Below are 19,185 nucleotides of genomic sequence, written 5' to 3'. Positions count from 1 at the left end.
TGCAGAGGGTAACTGAGCCTCCAGTGTAAAAAAATACTAATATATGACATATCATCAGACCCCCCCTTCACGAGCCAGCAGACCCTTTCAGTATGTGAACCCGCTCTGGCGTGAATCCTGAAACGGGAGAGGAGAAGAGTAGCTTTACCTGCGCTCGCCGAGTTACAGCGACACTGAAGATTTGACGCTGACAAGATGAGCGCATGATAAAGCTCTGTCTGATCTTTGATACACATAGACTTAAGCGCAGACTGGTGGATGAGATACAATAGCTGTGTGTGGCTCTTTTGTTGGTGTTACAGCTTCCTTTCATGAAGTGCTGCCTGCAGTACAATAGCTCACTGTTTTGTAGAAAATAAAATAGGTGTGGAAAAGTGAGCAATGTTTTTCACTTTCTCGACTTTCTTCCTGAAATTTAAGGGTTGATACCAGTTAGTTGAAACATGCACAGATTCAACAAGGTGCTGGAAATATTTTGGTTCATATTGACATGATAGCATCACAGTTGTTGCTGATTTGTTGGCTACACATACAGGATGTGACTTTCCCATTCCACTGCATCCCAGAGGTGACTGGATCTGACAGGATCTGGTGACCATGGAGACGATTTGAGTACAGTGAACTCGTTGTCCTGTTTCTTTGAAGCACTTTGACATGATTTGAACTTTGTGACATGGTGTCTTATCCTGCTGAAATAAGCAGTTAGTCTATGGTGATGATGCACAGTCACTAATGAGTCAAATGTGTACTAAAAGCCCGCGGGCACGCCACTGCAACCCCCTCTGGCCTCTGCTCCGTAGCTGCTGGGTGACCTCTCGTTTGGGGCTCTATTCAGCTCTTCCCAGGAGGGTGGCACGGTTCCCCCCCTTTTGGTGGTCCTCCTCGGGTTCTCGCACTCTGGGGCCTCTGGATTTCTGGGGCCTGGATCTTCTTAGTATCTACTGTTATCTACTGCTAGCTAGTTTACTGTGATGGTGCTGTATTTATTATGTTGCTCTTTTTTTGTTTGCTTTCTCTTCTGTTTTTTTTCTCCATACAGGTGATCCAGATGTTTTGTTTGTTTTTCTTTCTTTCTTCCCCCCTTTCTCACCGTCTCTTCTCCCCTCTGGTTTTCTTTCTCTCCCTCTCTTTCTTTCATTCTTTCTCCCTGTCCTATCCCCCAGTCATGTCTGTCCCGTTTGTAGCAACCGAAAATAAAATAAATACATAATTATAATAAAGGTCAATCAAATGGACCAATATGGCAAGGCCATGATGATCCACTTGGTAAAATAAATGCGCTTGGCATCTTTCTTGGCCTTAAGACAACATTTCTGATGGCTAAAGATCCAAACGGGACACACAAAAAAAAAGTATGCTAAAATATCCCCAGCATCATTACACCACCACCACTAGCTTGAACCATGGACTGGCGGGATGGATCCATGCTTTCATGTTGTTTACACCAAATTCTGAATTTTGCAGCAGAACTCTCACTAAGCTAGACAACATCTTTCCACTCTTCTATTCTCTAATTTTGGTGAGTCTTGTGAGTCGTAGGAGTTGCACCCGGTGTGGGCCTCTGCTTCAACGTTTGACGTTTTGTCCTTTAAGAGATGCTCTTCTGCGTACATTGGTTTAATAAGTGACTTGAAGCAGCATTCAGAGTCACTTAAATCACCTTTAGCCCTCATTCTGATCCTCAGTTTAAACTTCAGCAGGTTGCCTTGACCCTGTCTACATGCCTAAATGTATTGAGTATATATTGATTACATTTTTGTGTCAAAAAGAAGGTCAACAGGGGTACATAATAAAATGGCCAGTGAATGAATGCTAGCATGGCCAGGGCAAGTTTTTTTGTATGTTTTATTCTGGAAAAAAGAAACCAGTTTTTATTTTATTTATTTATGCTGGTAGTCTAAATTTGTACATTGTACATTGTATGTATGCAAAATTAACATTGGTGTGAATTTAAAAAAAACTTTTTTTCTTTGTATAAGTACACTACTTTTAGTTACTTTCTATGATTTTTAAAGATCACCGTTAATATCATCCTACCTATGTTAATACAAGTTGCTGTACTAGAAGGACTGCTGTGTTGACTGAGGTCAGTTAAGATTTCCAGTTTCCTGATACCATCAGGAAAAGACCTCCTGCAACGCACACCACATGCAGACACACTTTAATCACCGCCATTTGTTATGTTGATTGAAAATTTCAGGACCCCAAGAGGCAAGACGAACACACTGAAGTTGGCAATGATTAAAAGTAGCTTGTTGTGAATAGTCAGGTAATTGGAGTGGATGGATCTTTGAAGATGGAGCGTGCAGCCCTGGGGGGAAAACTGAGTTGTCAGGTGGGCAGACAGAGGACTGATGGCAGACGGAGAGCGAGCCTAACAGGCTGAATTCTCTTGTAGAAAATGACTCGTGAACTGGAACAGATATACAGGATGGGGATGAACTTATAAAAACAGTCACACACAATCACTGGCGAATAGTCTGGGACGAAGGTGTCGTGCATAAAACTCACAAACTGAAGGACAACAAGAGAGACTGTAAATAAACATCAGACATTAAAAGTGAGAGAACAAAGAGGAAACAGAGAAAGAGGAGGAGGTACAGCCGGTTCATGATACCATTGCTTCCCTCATCTTTGCCCAAACAACTAAAGACACAACAGTTGCCCTGGACACGGTGTAAACCAAGAAAAACAAAGCTGCATCATCGCGGTGCTTCGAGAGGAGGAGGTAAATGAGATCATATATGTCAGTAGCATAATCTGCTTAAACAGTAAATCTTTCACTTGGACGCTTGAAAGGACTGTGCTCACCTCTGAAGGTTTTGCTGGCCTGATGGCGAAAAGAATGTCCCCATTAAAAGCGTAACTGCGCCCAATTTGATGCCTGTAAAAGTCTCCACAGTGCAGATGGATACGTTAATCGAGGGGCAAATTGCTGCGGTATTATGGTGGTATTACTGGAAGCAATTACCAATAGGCAAGTAGACTGTTGCGATTATGCCATAAATCTAGAGGTAGTCATTACGCAGAGCATAGCCTAATAACAGCCAGCGTACCTACCTCCTGTGCGCATAAGCGCCTTAGATGAACTGAGCAGATTATTCGAATGGAAACGAGCTGAATTGATACAGTGAAGCTGTATTGTGACTACTGTTGCTAGACGGGGCCAAAAGATGATAGATAGGTGCGCAAGTATGTAATCTGTAGAAAGCGTTGTTATCAAGACTGGCAGATAAAGCATTTGTGTGAATAGATCCATTGTGTTAGTAGAGGCAACCGGCTAAAGACGCCAGCGTTTTCTGGCTCGTGCATGCTTCGAAATTAACGCTGAGAAGAAGTTTACCTGATAGAGTTATAGACTTGATGACACTGTGCAGTAATTATTAGAGTGATAATATTTTAATGACTGAACACAACTGTGTCTGTGCATTTCTTGGTGAAGTTATTTAAAACTATGTTGCTGTATCTATGGAGTTATCAAAAACAAGCAGTGATCTCCAAAAGGAGCTTTCAGCTCAAATGAATGTATTGCTTGTATGGTGCTACCTACCACATTATTCCATCACTCATCTTTGATATTTTAATAGCTGTTTCTCAGTAATTTCTCCCATTTGCTTCTTGCCTAGGCACACTTCTCTCTGAGTGATTAACGTCATTGTTTTGAACTGTAGATGGCAACCTTGCTCTTGGCAGACAGATGTTTCCATGTATTTTTATTATGTAGTACATGTGAAATGCTTTCTTGACGATCAAGTCCTGTTAATTCTGAAATATGTGTAATAAAACACCAATAAAGAGTCTTTATCCCAGTATAATGACTGGGATCGTAATCCATCAATACATCAAGCTTGGCCGTGTCTACGCTGATGTCCTAATCTCTGCGATATTTGCGGTTAGAAAGCGAGTTAAAAGGAGGTTTGCACCAGGTCTGTGATGAGACTTTCCACAGGCCTCACTGAGCTGTGATGTTACCACGCTCATGTGTGTCCCCCATCTGATTCTGATCAGGGTTTTTACTGCTGCGCTCTGAGCTGCGAGGGCTTGGAGCCTTACAGGCGTATTTTTAGGCCAGGAGAGGAGGGGGTTGCGGGGGAGAGGGTGCTATTGAAAGCTGAGACATAATTATAAAATGTAAGATGGAATATTGTTTTTATTACAAAGCCAAACAAATGTGACATCAAAGATGTCTGTGTGACGACTAACCACCGAGTGGAGGCATGGTGCTTGAGGTTTAATGAAACGCAAATGCTGGCTGTGTGTGTGTGTGAGGCCAGCAAAAGTGTGGGGTCTGCAAGTGTCACTGTATGTGTTGCCGTGCGCCTTTTTATCTGTAAGTCTGAATACGTTGCTCACACATGTGGGTCCCCGTCTGTGAGTAAGCGCAGCTTTTCGACTGCGCACCGTAAGGAGCGAGGCATGTGTCACATAAAGACTATTAATTAGAGCCCAGTGTTTTGTGGTTACCTGTCACCACTGCTCATGAAAGAATGGAAAATTCAATTATTTCACATCGATGAGACCCAATAATTCACAGCACTTGATGAAACACCATGGATTCTATGTGGGAGATGGAGCGTGTGTGTGCCTTCCCTCCATGTGTGAGGTTGAGCTGATTCCACCCATTACATCTGTCAGCGCATCATCTGAGAAGGTGTATATTATGTTATTTGTGAAGGTAGTGTGCTAATTATGACTTCAGCTCTTTTTTTAGCCTAGAGTAGGAAAGAGACAGCCAGTCCGTCGCTATCCAAACAACATGAAATTACATGGAAACTTAGAGATAGACAAGCTCTTTATCTGCGTGCTTTGCTCGTCTCCTTTCCTTCCCTACTGTAGCGCAAGTGAGTGATTGCGGCACGGAATTCCTGAGCGCTTGGGCCTTTTGTTGGGATTGCATCGCTTGAATAGTTTCCGTTCCTCTCCCACCATACTCACCCCCAGTGTAGATCCATTTTATTTATCTGCCGTGTCATCGTTAGACGAGGGGGGGAGCATGCATGGCTGCCCTGGTGCCTGGGGAGTGAAAATGTGACAGGGCTGACAAACAGGCGAGTGTGGACAGACGTTTGTTGTGTCTAGACTGAGGCCCATGAGGCTGTCCTGGTCTTTGGGTAAAGTAGTCTCACAGGAGGCACATTGTAAACTTATCATAGTGTTATTGTGCGGGATACATGCTGGGCTCTGCTGTGAACGTGGGGAGTACCCATGTCTTTTACTCTACACAAGAAAATAACATTTACACACACATAATGTACTATTCTTTTGATCTTCAGTTTGAAGTTGGGTATTAACTTAAGAAAAGTTAAAGAAGTATAGCTTGTGTGATGTGTAATAATCATAGACTGTATGTCAAAGATGGACACAACCACTATGATGTCACCAGTTGAGTAATTTGTGACACTAATTGTTACGTTGAACTGAAACACATTGCCACATAATTACCAGTTAGCAATATAAACTTACAGGTCCACACACTAATAGAAATTCCTAATTGTAATGAAGACACAGATAGGATGTTTTAGTTTTTATGTATGAACACAAAACTGACAACACAAAGCAAATCCTTGGCTAGCTTCTTGTTAGACTGCTGTCTGTGCAGACAGACAGTTTTGTTAGCAGTATAATGCAGTTGTTTCACCATCATGATATTGTGCTTCTGTGCAATAAAAATAAAAGTAAAAATAAATAAAAATAAAAGTAATATCTGTCTGTGGTGGAATGTCTCCATTCCTCAAAAGCTATAGATAACTCCACCATTTTCCTCCTCCCAGCACAAAAACTGAAATCAGTAATGAAAGTCTACAGGAAGAAAAAAGAACCTTAATCTAATGTAATGCAAGTAACGAAATAATTGTAATGTACTTTCTGAATTTAGTACAGTAACGCATTACATTGTTATTTTAAAAAATCAATTGTTATTTTGTCATTTAAAACAAAACTTGTTGACCCTATTTTGGTTTAAAATGCTAAGTTATCAGCTAACACTAGCAAGCTAGGTTAGCAAGCTGCATCCATAGACTGAAGGGGTGTGGTGCACAGACATGGAAACAGGATAATTAGCGCTAATTAACAGTTTAATGAAGTACTATAATTCCAACATGTTGGGCATGCTGTAATGCACAGCAAGGATATTATTTTTCAGATAATTGCATTAAAAATGCTCCAGAAGGTGACAACAAAACAAACACAGCTCCGAGTCCTCTGTTCAGTGACTCTAATTAGCGGAGGTGAAGCCTAGCAAAGGGTTACTGTCACTTTTCTGCTTAGAGTTTGCATGTTTGTTGTGTGCCTGTGAGGGCTTCTACCACATACTCCAGCTTCCTCCCACAGTCCTAAGACATGTATGGTGTTAGTTTAAATGGTAATTCTATATTGGTCGTGCAGTAGATGTGAGTGTGAGAGCGAATGCAATAGACTGGCAGCCTGTCCAGAGTGTACCCCACCTCTCATCCTAAGACAGCTGGGAAAGGATCCAGCTTCTTTGCATAATTGCTTTAGAAGATAGATGGATGGATGCGTCTTTAAAAAAGTCACCCATTGTATGAGTGTTGTAAACAATTAAATAATTTATAGACGCTAAAGTAAATTTTCTATTCTGGCTGTAAAAATGTTACAGCCTCATGTGGCCATTAGAGGAACTGCAGTTTTTGGCCCTTTTGTTGGCTTGATGATAATTCATTCAGTGTCACTTGAATTTCTGTGTTAACAGTATAGGTGGCATATGTAACACTTTTTTTTATTTGTGTGTAGAACAGCTGTTACCGTTAAATACAACTTTAAATGTTTTCATATATATTGTTTCCAGACATATGCTATTTTTTTTTTTGTCCCAACACAAAAAGTCCTTTTGCAAATTAAATATTAATTGGTGTCATACTCTATGACTTTGCGTGCGGGATGACAGAAATCAAATTTTCCTGACTAATAAACAGTTTCTGCTGTCATATTCAGACCTCAAGCCCAGCTTGTAAAAGGACTCATGTATAATGTTAACACCCAAACCTTATCCCACGGGATACAAATTCATCATTTTAGCACTCCATGCACAGGCCTTTCTGGTGTCAACACAGAAATCTGTCACTTCTCTCCAGTGGAAAGTTGGATTCAGCGTGAGGGCCAACATGGATGCAGTTCAGACTGCTGTTGCACAGATGAAGGGAAACACCCTTCTTCAAAACCTGTTCCTGGCAAGACAAAACTTTAACTCACAAAAGAACTGTTTGTTTTCTAAAAGCCATCTTTGTCATTTATGCAGTTTATTTCTGAGAGCTAATAAGGATACAAAAATGCGCACCCATAGAACAGCTACAGTCGGGGCAGCTAGCGGCAGGTCTTCACGCTGATTCAGTTTTGTAGTAGGTCAGCAATTTTTGCTGCTTCACTTTCATGCACACACATGCTCATAAACGCAATTAAAAAAACTCTTTACTTTCCATTTGCAGTTCTTGATATTGTCTGCATATGCTAGTTTCCTGTGCTTTTGGCAGGTCAGGTCAAGTTCAGGTTTGGTGACTCATTTCAGAATGTTTGAGCTTCTCTTGCATTTCATTTAGCTGCAGTTTAATCAGTTTTTTTTTTGTGTGTAAGATGCAGACAAAAATTTTGTTTATCTCAGTAACCACTAAGTGTCTGAGTTTAGAGTCCTCTTTCTTCAGGCGGAGGTCTCTCTCTTCCTTACTGTGTCATGTTATCTTGACCAGATGGAAACAAGTTGAAAAGACAAAATTGGAGTTGAAGTGACAAGCAGCTGTGCATACCGAGGTCATGTTCATTTTTCAGGGTCAGAACTGGTCCCTGTTATTCTTTTGGTGTTTCATGAAAGCTGCAGTCTCACAAGTGAATATTTCCAAGTGTCAGCTAATGATTTGTACCACAGGCTGTGACCCAAAGAAAATCCGGCATGCCATGTTAGTCAGTTGCCGAAAGAACGGATGGAAGTGTGAATGGATGAAGAAAAAATAGGAAAAGAGTGAAGACCCAAAACGGAGCAGTTCCCACGACCAGAAAATTGCTCAAATCGCTGGTGGCTCTCTTTGTCCCCACCCCTCCAATGCATTCCATGATGAATGGGACATTTAATATTGTGCTGCTTAAGGGTATCACTGAAGTGTATCCTATCTGTCCTTCACTAAACACTAAAACAGCCCTTTTTTCTCTGGCAGTGTGGAATTGAGCAACATATTGTCAAATGTAGAAGAAAACTAAAAAACTTTGCAAAAGATATAAACATAATTTTAGACGAGGGTTTTACTGACAAGGTGACTTTGAAATCACTTTGTTTCTTTGATGCTGGGACATATTTTCAACACATTCTGTGCCACAACTAACACATAACGTCTGCTTCTTAAGAGAATGTGGTTGTGTATTTTACATATTTCTGAAACCATGAAAACATTTACTTTTTATGACGGTAAACAAGTGGGAATAAACAAACCAATAAAAGAGAAGAAAGCTCATAAAGGCTACTGGTTATACAGTTAGAGAGTCGAAGCTGGCATGTGCAGAGGAGGGATAGTGGATGAAGTGGACAAAGGATGTTAAATGTGGAGCTGCCAGACAGGAGAAGAGGAAAATCTCAAAGGAAACTCATGGATGTAATGAAGGAGGAGACGCAGAGGGATAGGGTGAGGTGGAGGCAGTTGATCTGTGTGATTTCAGTAGCGTTTCTGTGGATATAAATATGTATTTTTGTGTGCTAAAGAAATGCTTTGTTTTAACCAGCTCTTAACAGGACTAACTATGGCCACTGAGGCTGTAACAATGTAGTGCTGTGGCACGCTAATACATGCATTGTTGGCTAATATTAGAGTGCAATTCAAAACAACAAAACAGGTTTAAAAATTGAAATGAATATTCACAGTATCACCTTTTCCCTTTTAGTCACTCGCAGACAAATGCAGGAATACAAATGGCTTAACATGCCAGAATTCAATCCCTCTTTATTTTAGTGTTATTTAGCCAGTATTTCAATATTTAATTTGAAATGGTGTCAAAATTCAACAGTTTAAAAAGATCTGCAAAATACGTGCAAATGACTCTACTTTGGATACATTTTACAGCATTTGGACTAACTGTAAGTAACTAAAATGATACAGTGAATGACAGTCAGGTTAAGTTTGATCTTTTCTCCCAGGAGTATGACTATTCCTCTTTAATGGGCCCCTTAGTACTACTGCTCCATCACTTGAAAAGCCAACAAACCGTGCATGTAATATTTCTTGAGGGGCATCGTTCATACCAAGGCTTTCTAACTACAGGATGTCACAGACAGCAACCCCAGTGCATAACTACAATTAAAGTTGAAATAAAAAGCTGCAGAATTGCAGATCAGGCATGTAGTTGACAGTGGGAATGTTTCTAGGATTTTTTTGTGAAAGGTGATGCTCTGAATACTTTTCATTCCTTTTTAAAATGTAGCTAGCGGTCGTTGTTTGTGACATAACACTAAAAATCTATTAACTGCCATCTGTCCTGACTTTCTTTTACGTAGCAGATCAGGATAGGTGGATAACAAATACGACCGAAGGAAGACTTTTAGCCGTCTTGTTGCAATGATTTCACATAAAGGGGAGAAGAGACAGATGAGATTTTCTGGCTTTGTGCCACGCTGATGGATGGAGCGAGAGAGTTCTCATGAGCAAGTGTCATCCAATCTAATCCAGGTGATTAGTCATGCATTCTCCTCTTTCAAGGTGTGAGGCCCATTATTTCTCCCCCCCTAAACCAGGGGCCAGGTAATGTAATCGCAAAATGAAAAGTATCACTGTTGGTTTCAAGTAACTAGACACACAGATACGCAGACAGTCACGCACGTACTGTGCTACGTGTATACGAGCAGAAACAATGGCAACGAGAAGCTCGAGTATACTGTCTGGCCTGAAGGTGACCTCCGTCCCCTCACCCCAATTGGCAAAGCTCAGATATTCATCTGGTCTGAGAAAAATGGGAGAAATATTGTTATGGTGACCGTTCAAAATGTTGATTTAAACATTTAAAAAACTTGAACGGCACATTTCACAGAGGAAGACGCCAAAACACCCGCACGCTATTCGTTCTCACGGAAAGGACCGTGACACGTAAAATACTGCAGTATGTTTTATCTCTTGGGGATGCACTCAAAACCAAAATGGATTGGCTGATCCAGACTCTCCCCTTTGATACTAGAATTGTATTAATGGACAGTTAGTCTGTAACTATTCAACATCACCACTGTTTTTTTTCATAAATCATGTTACTGGTGTGATGTATTCCTCTGTGGTGTTTGTCCTCTGTCTATTAAAGACATTTGTAGTGTTTCTATTTCTCAGACTTGTTTGAATTGGAGCATGCGGACAGTATTTACACTCATAAGGAACGTCATATGGACTTCTTTAGAGTCAGAGGGGAGAGAGTCTATGTGTGTGTGTGTGCTCTGCAACTGTTTGCTCTTCAGGACACAGTAAGAGATCAGACAAAACCCAGTTTTCCACCTCTCCATCACCCTTTCCTTCCATCTTACCACTCGTTTTTTTCTCCATATTGTTCTTTGTCCAGTTCAGCTCGTTAACCTTCCTGTTTCTGTGCAGGAATAATGCGGTCCTGTCATCACCTTGTTAAAATCATTCCTCATAACAAAGTGTTATTCATGTGAACTTTATGATTCTGCACTTTTTTGTGGATCCATGCCTATGGAGTGTGTGTGAAGCAGCACAGCAGCAGGGCTAAGCCGAGTATCTATTTACTGTGATGTGCTTGCTTTCTCATTTGGCTCTTAGCAGACTGTCATCACAGGGGATCGTTAGTGGAGGGAGATACCAAAGTATGATTAATAACTGTCCTTTCTGTCTCTTGTTTTCACTCCATTTTCCTTGCTTTCCTTTCCCTGTTGCTGTCTCTCTGTGTTACTCCCTTTCTGATCCCAGAGGACCTGGATGACCTGCGGATGGAGGGTGTGACAGGGCTGGTTCTCTCCGGCAGTAAGTTCAGCCAAGGACGCAGCTCCTATCAGCCTGAACCACAGGCCAAAGTTACACTCAACATCTGCTCTAGGTGTGCCAGGTAAATGTTTCTACCTTCTCTTTTCTGGCACAGTGGACGGAGAATATACGCACAGTTCTGCCCCAAAGTTTGAAATGTCCGTGTTTTTACCTCTATAAAACATTACACTGATCAGAGATGTGGCCAATGTTTCATGGAATCATCACAATATCATGCGCATGTGTATGTGTGTATATATGTCTGTATGCACTCTGTCTCCTCAACAAACCTTTCACAAACACCTTCACACATGCAGTGGTTAATAACACGAATATGTTTTTAAAAGCATTTAATCGTCTTCATCGTTCTCCGTTTGCATTTGTTTCGCATGTCCGCATGGAGCTAGTCAAGTGTCTGGATCGTTTGTAGATTCCATTACAGTCTCAAAATGCCCCTCCATAAAAGTTTTTTTCTGAAACCCATCAGTTTGTTTTTTCCTGGTAATAGGGATGAACGGTGTTCCCTGTGGGAGCTGTCAGACAAGTAAAGATTTTAAGCTACGATGTGTACTACTCTATTACAAGACCAAATCAAACTGGTTCTCCTTGGAACAGAAAGAAAAAGCGAGGCTCGAGGGCACAACTGAGCAAAAGAACAACACAATACATCAGAATAGTTCGTTTGAAAAACAGACGTTGCATTTTTTTTCAGCTTGCAACTTCATTTAATAGAACTAAAAAAGCCAGACTGTAGGGGTTAGTGAAAGGAGTAGTATACACCTCTGCATGAAGTCATGTGTTTTTGGAAATTTTCTTCATGGATTAACCTTTTCTTAGAAAAAGAATAGGCTGATGAATTTTACAATGATAGATTATTTATGACTAATGATAAATGATAGGATTGATACTTTGTTTCTATTGTCTAAGTTCAGTACATAGCCTGCTGAATGTGTTAAATAATTGCCTTGGATGAAAGAAATATGCCTCAAACATGAACTGTGAAAAAAAACTTCATCTCATAAATCATGACACACTGCTCTCCCGTACATAGGGTGCAGCATTGGTATTGGTACGACATGGTCCTGGGTCTGTGACCTAATGTTTGTGTTGCTGGTTAATTAATATTCTTTGATTTAGTGTTATTCATGGTTCAGTTTCCTTGCTTTTCCGTTTATATTTCTAGTTCTCTTAGTTATTTTCTGCTTTGGTTATATTTATACATTCTAGTTTTTTGGGTTTTGTTACTGTGTCTCACGCCTAAACATCCTTGTCTTTATGTTTGTGTATCTCCTGTGTCTGTTTTCTGTGCTCTTTTTCTGTCTCCCCAGTCGGTCATGTTCACATGTCTGTCTTCCCTGGTTCCACTGTCTAGTCCGTGTCTTAGTGTATGTTTCATGTTTCCTGTTTTATTTTGATAGTCCCTTGTCCAGGGTTCAGCGTGTTCACTTTTACGTGTCTTTGCGTCTGATTAGTTCCAGCTGTGTTTCCTTCCTGTTTCCCACCGTCTCGTTATCCACTGTGTATTTAGTCCTCTGTCTTCCTCTGCCTGTTGTTGAATTGTTTGTTCAGCCACCCTGCTCATCTTCCCCCATGTTTACAAGTCTCAGGTTTTTCATGTTTCAGGTTTCAGGTTTTAGGTCTTCACGTGCCATGTACTTAGTGTTTAGTTGTTTTCCCAGTTTAGGTTTTTGTTGGTTTAGTCTTTGTCTCCCTTTTGCTTTTTTTGCCTTTTATAGAGCCGTAAATAAAGGCTCGCTTTTAGTTCCTGTCCGTCTCCAGAGTCTGCCTTTGGATCCACTCTCTCTCCACTCCTCGTCTGTCTCTAGTGTTATTTACAACATTTTTTGAGTTTTGTAATAATATAAAACAGCTTTCCTTAAGAAAGTATAGCCAGTTGAGAAGACTTGTTCTTTCTAGTAGTTAGGTAAATAGATTAATGTTGTTGCGATAACTGCTTATCTTAGCTTAAAGACTGGAGGCAGCATATAGGTGACAAATAGCTGTTTTTCCAGGATTATGTTAAATTATTGCCTAAAGCCAGGAAATTGCTCAGCTCTTAACCCCACGCAAAGCCACACTTGCTGTTTTTTTCTAGATAATCTCCTCATCAAAGTCTCAGCAAGAACTGAAACAAATTCATCTCCTGACTGAAATGCTAAACAATTTCTGTAAATTTTCCTCTACAGTTCATTTGTCATTACTATACCGTAGCACCTGCTGCATCCATTTTTTTCTTTCAAACATCCAACACTTCTTTCTTATCCTTTTCTTACCCTCCATTTCCTCTCTCTGCATTTGTATCAGAGGTAGCAGAGAATAATATTATATCTGAAGTCCATTCTAGTGTTGCTTGTTTTCACAAATCAGCTCTAGCGAGGATAATTGTCTCCATTATCACCCTCTCTCTTGTTATCACAGTTTTTCTCCTCAGACACATTTCCTGTTTCCCTCAGATTCACATCGTCAGTCTGGTGCTCAGATTTCTGAGTTTTGGGTGTGATACCGTAGGCAGGTGTGGGCAAAACTCCTCCTTGATGCCAGTCAAAGATAAACGGTATCTTCTTGATGAGACGCCAGGCACAAATCTGCCTGCACAGCCTCCACTGGTTGGGGTCTGGAATTTGTTTGTTTCCTACTCTTCTTTCATTCACGCAGCTTATCAGTTTCGTTCCACACGCAGGCTGCGGGTTGTTGTCAAAGGTTTGTGCAGGAGGATGAATGCTATCGCTGGATTTTTGTTGGCAGTTTATCGACTTGATGTTTTTAAGCGAATTGTTTATACCTTTTGTCCCATGGTGGAATTAGTAGCAAAGCAAAGCAGCATCTGTATCTGGAGTCATTTTTGGCTCTTGTGAAGGTTGTTTTTTTTTTTTTGTTACTGAAATGTCAAACATCTGTTCCCTTTCTCTGTCTTCCTTTATCCTTTCGTTGAAGCCAAATTCTTGTTTTGTCCTCTTTAACCTGACCACCGAATCTTTCCCAAGTTTTATTGGCAAAGGAGCTGTGGTCTTTCAAAGTCATTTTTGGGTAGTCTAAGGGCCATAAACAGATCAGTAAGCTGGAAAAGTGCTGCACGCATGGCTTGCCCTTTGTGCTGTTTTGAGAAGACAGATTTCTCAAATTAGGGTTGTGCAGAAGTTCATACGTGCACAGACTCAGGTATTCATGGATGCACACATAAAACACGTGCATGCATGTTCTTGTATGAATACACTGACATGAGCAGAAGATTGCAGGGGTAAAGGTCAGAGAGCAGGTTGGAGAGAGGCAGCCTGGACACAGTTTTCAAACTGTCTACTTTTACCTTGATGAGATTCGCAGAAGCTTTAAAATTGTTCTTCAGAAAACTAACATGTGTGCCAATGCATCTGTCCTTCAGCATCAGTGAGGCTTACTGAGAGATGTGACCTTGCAGTACTGCTCATGTTAGTTCATTTTAATATTGACATGACTGAGGGGAACCTTTGCAATATTTTATAACTCACACAAAGATACCAGAGGCTTGCTTGGCTCAGCAGGGAACTGTGAACACTGGCCCAAGCTGGATAAGCATTCCTCACATACCCGTCATCCCTCAGTCAGACACATTCGAATCCAGCTTCCCTTGTGTTTTTTTTACAGGTCAGTGAAGGCTATCAGTCTGCGCAAATGAGACCGAACCACTTGGCTCTACCATGCACTACCCCAAACCAGGAAATAGTGACACCTAATTTCACACCCACAGTGTGAAGGCGATAACTCGGTTCCCATTTGGGCACCATAATAAGAACAAAATGTCAACTTTGCATTGCAGGATCGCTTTTCTCTTTGAACTCACTGAACCCGTATTGAAACCGATCCCTGATTTCTAAGACACCTTCCCTTGCCAACGTCCTTTTCCGTCCCTTCTGTCCAGACACTGGCCACACCACCAAATGCTCCAGTCAGCCAGTGTGCCTCTTAACCAGCAGTGGCAGGTCTGAAAACATGCAGCTTCCAGTGGATCTCTGCTGGTTGGTTGAAGTGCAAAATGCTGTGTGGCCTGTGTGTTGTGGCCACGTTTCTGCCTTTTGGGCTATAACTGTGGTCACACCAACATTTCATCCACCTCCCTTATTGGCCTGATCAGTTCATTTAAAGAGCATGTACTCCCGCCACAAAATCTCCTGTGTGCAAACGCATCCCAGATCTTAGGCCTGCTCTGAAGTAGCTGGCAGTGCGGTTTTAAGGAAATGGATAGATTTCCACAAACCTCTTTTGGACTTGTCGTTCTCATTAAATTAATTGCTTTCATATCAGGAATGCACTAGGGGAATTGTAGTCAAGACTTGCGGCTATGAGTAGCTTTTGTTCAGAGAATGGGAAGGCCCTTTGATAGTCATCTTGGGTACTTTTAATGGTCTTATAAAGACCATTAAAGAGGGGGGGAGATAAGGAGAGGGATGTCTAAAGAAGGAAAGAAATAGAATCCACTTTAAGAAGTTGCGCTGTGCCTTTAGTCTCGATGTAGAGGTAGAAACAAGGAGGCCCTGCAGCTGGGAATGCAGCTGTGCCATAAAGGCATAGGGATTGCTTTCCTTTCTCTTCAGCTAATAGTTGCTCTCATGACATGGAAACAGCATGAGGTATAAAGAATTTGATGCCAACGTGGTGCGTGCACAAATTTGACATATGATGTGATTTACAGTTACAGCTATAGTGAGTGTATAGAGGGTATGAATTAGCATTTTAGAAGAGCATAAATGCATTTAAAGTAGCATTTCTCTCTTCTCGCTGAAAGGTGAAACAAGAAAAGGCTGTTTGTCTTTCATCTGCAGTTTACTTCACTATCTCTGGGCAGCCCAAATCTTTTGCTACCTTAAGACAGCCAAATCTGTCAGACCCACTTCCCTTTCAGTCCACGGTGTTATCTTTAAAAAAAGCAATAGGGGCTTGGAACACATTCTGATAAAAAACAGTAACTGAATGATGTCAGAGAAAAATAGTAGCTGCGTGTCAGTTTTTATTTTTTCTTCTTCATCTTCAGTTTTATGTTTTTATAAGCATAGGGATAGTGGAGGTGCTGCTGCCTGTGTACACATCGTCTATTCGTGCATTCCTGTCGTTTCTTCATTATTATTCATATTTAATTTCAGCAAAAACAAAAAAGTTTGTGACCTGAAACCGACCTCCGTGCCGATCCAGATTTCGCCGAACGTTTCGCTAAACATTTCCTCATTGTCTCATCACCTCAGACTGATTGAGGCTGGCTTGTTTTTTTGTTATCTGACATTCACTTTCCAAACATGCGCTGCAGTGCAAGTTTATGTTGTGTGTTGTTTTCCAGGTTGCAGGGAGACACACTATCAGACAGCAGATCAGAAGAGGAGCATAGGCCACACATATCTGAACAAGCTGTACCTGATATATCTTGTAAGTTGCAGTTCATACTTAATATATAAAATCTTTATGCCGTTGCACTCTGCTTTATCCTTCCTCTTTCCCTCGTTTGTGCGTATCGTCTGGAGCAGCTCCTTTGCCCGGGTTGGACACAGTGGCGGGACGACTCCAGGAATGCGACACCTTATCTCAGGTGTCAGGCTCTGTAAGTGTCCTCCCTACATCCATCACCAAACAATTAAGATCGCTTTACAACCATCAATTACCTCGTCGCTCTCTCCTCCTCGACTGCTATTGTCTCAAAACCACCTCGAGCCCCTCGTTAACAGAACAAGGCCTGAGTAAAAGTGATCCATCTTCATGTGGGGATTTCAGCTTATACAACAGCTGATAGCGCTAAACAGCCCCAATTAAAACTCTCCCTGCATCACTTTGCTTGCCTTTCACAGCTCTTGTGTGCAGTTTGAAAGGAATACACGAAAAGAATATCGAGCGACGTAACAGCCGCAGGAGATTTAGATGGGTTTGATAATGGATCTAAATATTTCTGGGTTACAGTAGGTACACAAAGGTTTGTTGAATAGCAAAGTGGCGTGATAAACCTCAGACGCTTCAGGGAAGAAATCTATAGTGGCCTTACGTGGCACACACCAGACTCAGTCAAAGGCACATGCACCTTTGTATAATTACCTCTCCGAAAAGCCAATACCTTTTTTTTAAAAAATATAATTGCCCAATGTAAGTGTTAGACAAGGCTTTTTACTGCTTTTTTTTAAGAAAGAAAGGAGCCAGTGCAGTGCTCCGTGTGTGGAGCAGATGCAGAGAGGCTCCAGACTAACTGGGAGCAGACCTTTAGAAACTGAAGGACTAAAGTAGTCGGAGCTCTGACGGATTTAGCCAAATACAATAGCCTCCATCCTGAAACTGTAGACATTTGGACCTTAACATGCCAGTCACACTAATTCCCAGCATTTTACAAGTGTTTTCTTTGACACAACGCACAGAAGGATTTAGAACCGAAAAGCTGAGGCTTGACCGCAACCAACACAGAGTAACAGAGTTTTAATAGATCTGAAAGAGTTAAGTCGATCAATTTAGCCTGTGCCTTTTATTTCTCCTTTCCAAAGACCTTCACGTCCACATTTAACCACTAGTTTGTAGCTGTGCGCAACAAGGGATTAGACACTCCATCCTGCCGCTACACTGCAATCTTCACAGGTTAAGCCTTGTCTGGCAACTTAGAGAACAGTGCGCTAATAGGTCCCATATGGACTCTGCAAGTGCAAATATCTCGTGTAACCTATAGTGCTGAAAGTAACCGTGCTTGTTTTGTGCTTAATTGCTTATATTTGGCCCTCTTCGAAAGGCAAATGCAATTTGTAACAGCTTGTAAGTTCAGCTAGTCGTCCAGGGGCTTGTGGAGTAAAATGACTAAGCAGTGTGGAAATGTTTTTTTCTTTTATGGTTTATTTGGCGGGAGGTGGGGGGTGGGAGTACAAATAACTTGAATAAAGTAATGAATGAAAGTGTAATGAAATCTTATGTCTTTGCACAGAGTAAAGACATAAGATTTCATCACACTGGTAGAAAAGTGTCTTGGTGCTTCCTCTCTTGTCGCAGTGGTCATTGCATTTTTTTTACGGTTGTTTTGCGACTTTTAAAAGTTTGAAGTCATATTTTATTATTAGCATTTACAACTGTCCATAAATAAAGTAGAGTCCTGTATTGTAGACAAGCCCTGGTTTGGGCAGTAAATGCCCTGGAGATGTTGGAAAGTAAACACTCTTAACGGTTATCATTATTAGTCTCCTACCTCTGCCAGCTCCCTTTAGGTGATAATTGCCCCATAAAGACAAATTCTTTCCTAAAGCAATAGCCAGGCGTAAATTCCCCCCAAAATTCTCCCACTTTCCTTTGTAACTCTTAAGTGATATGTGTTAATCAGATTTGCTCTGAGTGGTATGGGTGTTACCATCGTAAAATATGCCAAGGGAAACTGCTCACTTGTATGCTGGAAATAAGATAATTAGTGTGATGCAGTGCTGTGTGTGTGAGAGAGATGCGAAGCAGAACCGTTATGAGGGTTTATTTCTGTTTCCGAAGGAATCTTGGCTGTACGGCTTTTTATATTTGGCAACAGTCTTCTCCCCACACCTCCATAGACACGCATGTATGGTTGTCATCTGAGCAAATTGCACAGCGTAACCACACAACGCAAGTGCTGGTGTAATCTGCCAAAAGCTTTGTTTTGGATTTACAGGATTTTCTGTTTTTCTTTATTTGCCTGCGCACTAAAATGATTTTCGCTTACAATGATGGAGAGATTTCTGTTAGGGAATTTCTTGTAATAGATCCATCTATCTATTTTTCCTCCATTTTTCCAGTTTAGAGTCATGGGAGATGCTGAAACCTCGCCCAGCATCATAGGACAAGAAGCAGTGTACATCCTGGAGAGTCTGTTGCAGGCTAACACGTTGAAGCACTTTCACATCTTTAGCATTGTGTTTTTTTAAAGTTTTGGGAAATGAACTCCAAGATGTCACACATACAAAAACGAATCTTTTGTGTTATGGCAGACTGATTCTAAGGTTTCAGCTAAATTTTGAAGTATAGTGCAATAAAAATATAATTTTTCCCGCAGACTCTTGTAAAGAGTCATCTCATTTGCACTTCTATTGACACTCGTTGTTTTTCTCTGATTTAAGAACAGGCAGTGTGTCATAAAGTCAGTCTTTGGAGCACTTGAGTAAAAGCCTAACTGTGTTATTGTCAATATCCTGTCTGCTTTTGGCTGTGGTTGGATGAGTGAGCCTCTGAGCTCTGTATGCAAGTCCATAAAATCCATTAGGTGATTCTGCTGTAAGCCAAAACA

General features: G+C 41.1%; 1 protein-coding gene across 5 annotated transcripts in view; it reads left to right on the top strand.

Annotated features, from left to right (window-relative positions):
• The window catches only part of c9h8orf34 (chromosome 9 C8orf34 homolog), an 81,742-nt gene that overhangs the window by 30,177 nt on the left and 32,380 nt on the right, over positions 1-19,185 (top strand). For 3 of the 5 annotated variants that reach the window (XM_085173395.1, XM_085173393.1, XM_085173390.1), the window contains exons 8-10: positions 10,902-11,037; positions 16,261-16,346; positions 16,442-16,518. In XM_085173395.1, coding sequence (XP_085029521.1) covers positions 10,902-11,037; positions 16,261-16,346; positions 16,442-16,518 — 299 coding nt within the window. The remainder of the gene's footprint in view (positions 1-10,901; positions 11,038-16,260; positions 16,347-16,441; positions 16,519-19,185) is intronic. The other 2 variants (XM_085173394.1, XM_085173392.1) reach the window with 1 other exon arrangement.

This window comes from Neolamprologus multifasciatus, chromosome 9 (genome assembly GCF_963576455.1).
Source record: "Neolamprologus multifasciatus chromosome 9, fNeoMul1.2, whole genome shotgun sequence".
NCBI classification, from domain to species: domain Eukaryota; kingdom Metazoa; phylum Chordata; class Actinopteri; order Cichliformes; family Cichlidae; genus Neolamprologus; species Neolamprologus multifasciatus.
Note: the sequence above shows the minus strand (reverse complement) of the source record. Positions and strands in the feature narration are given on the sequence as shown.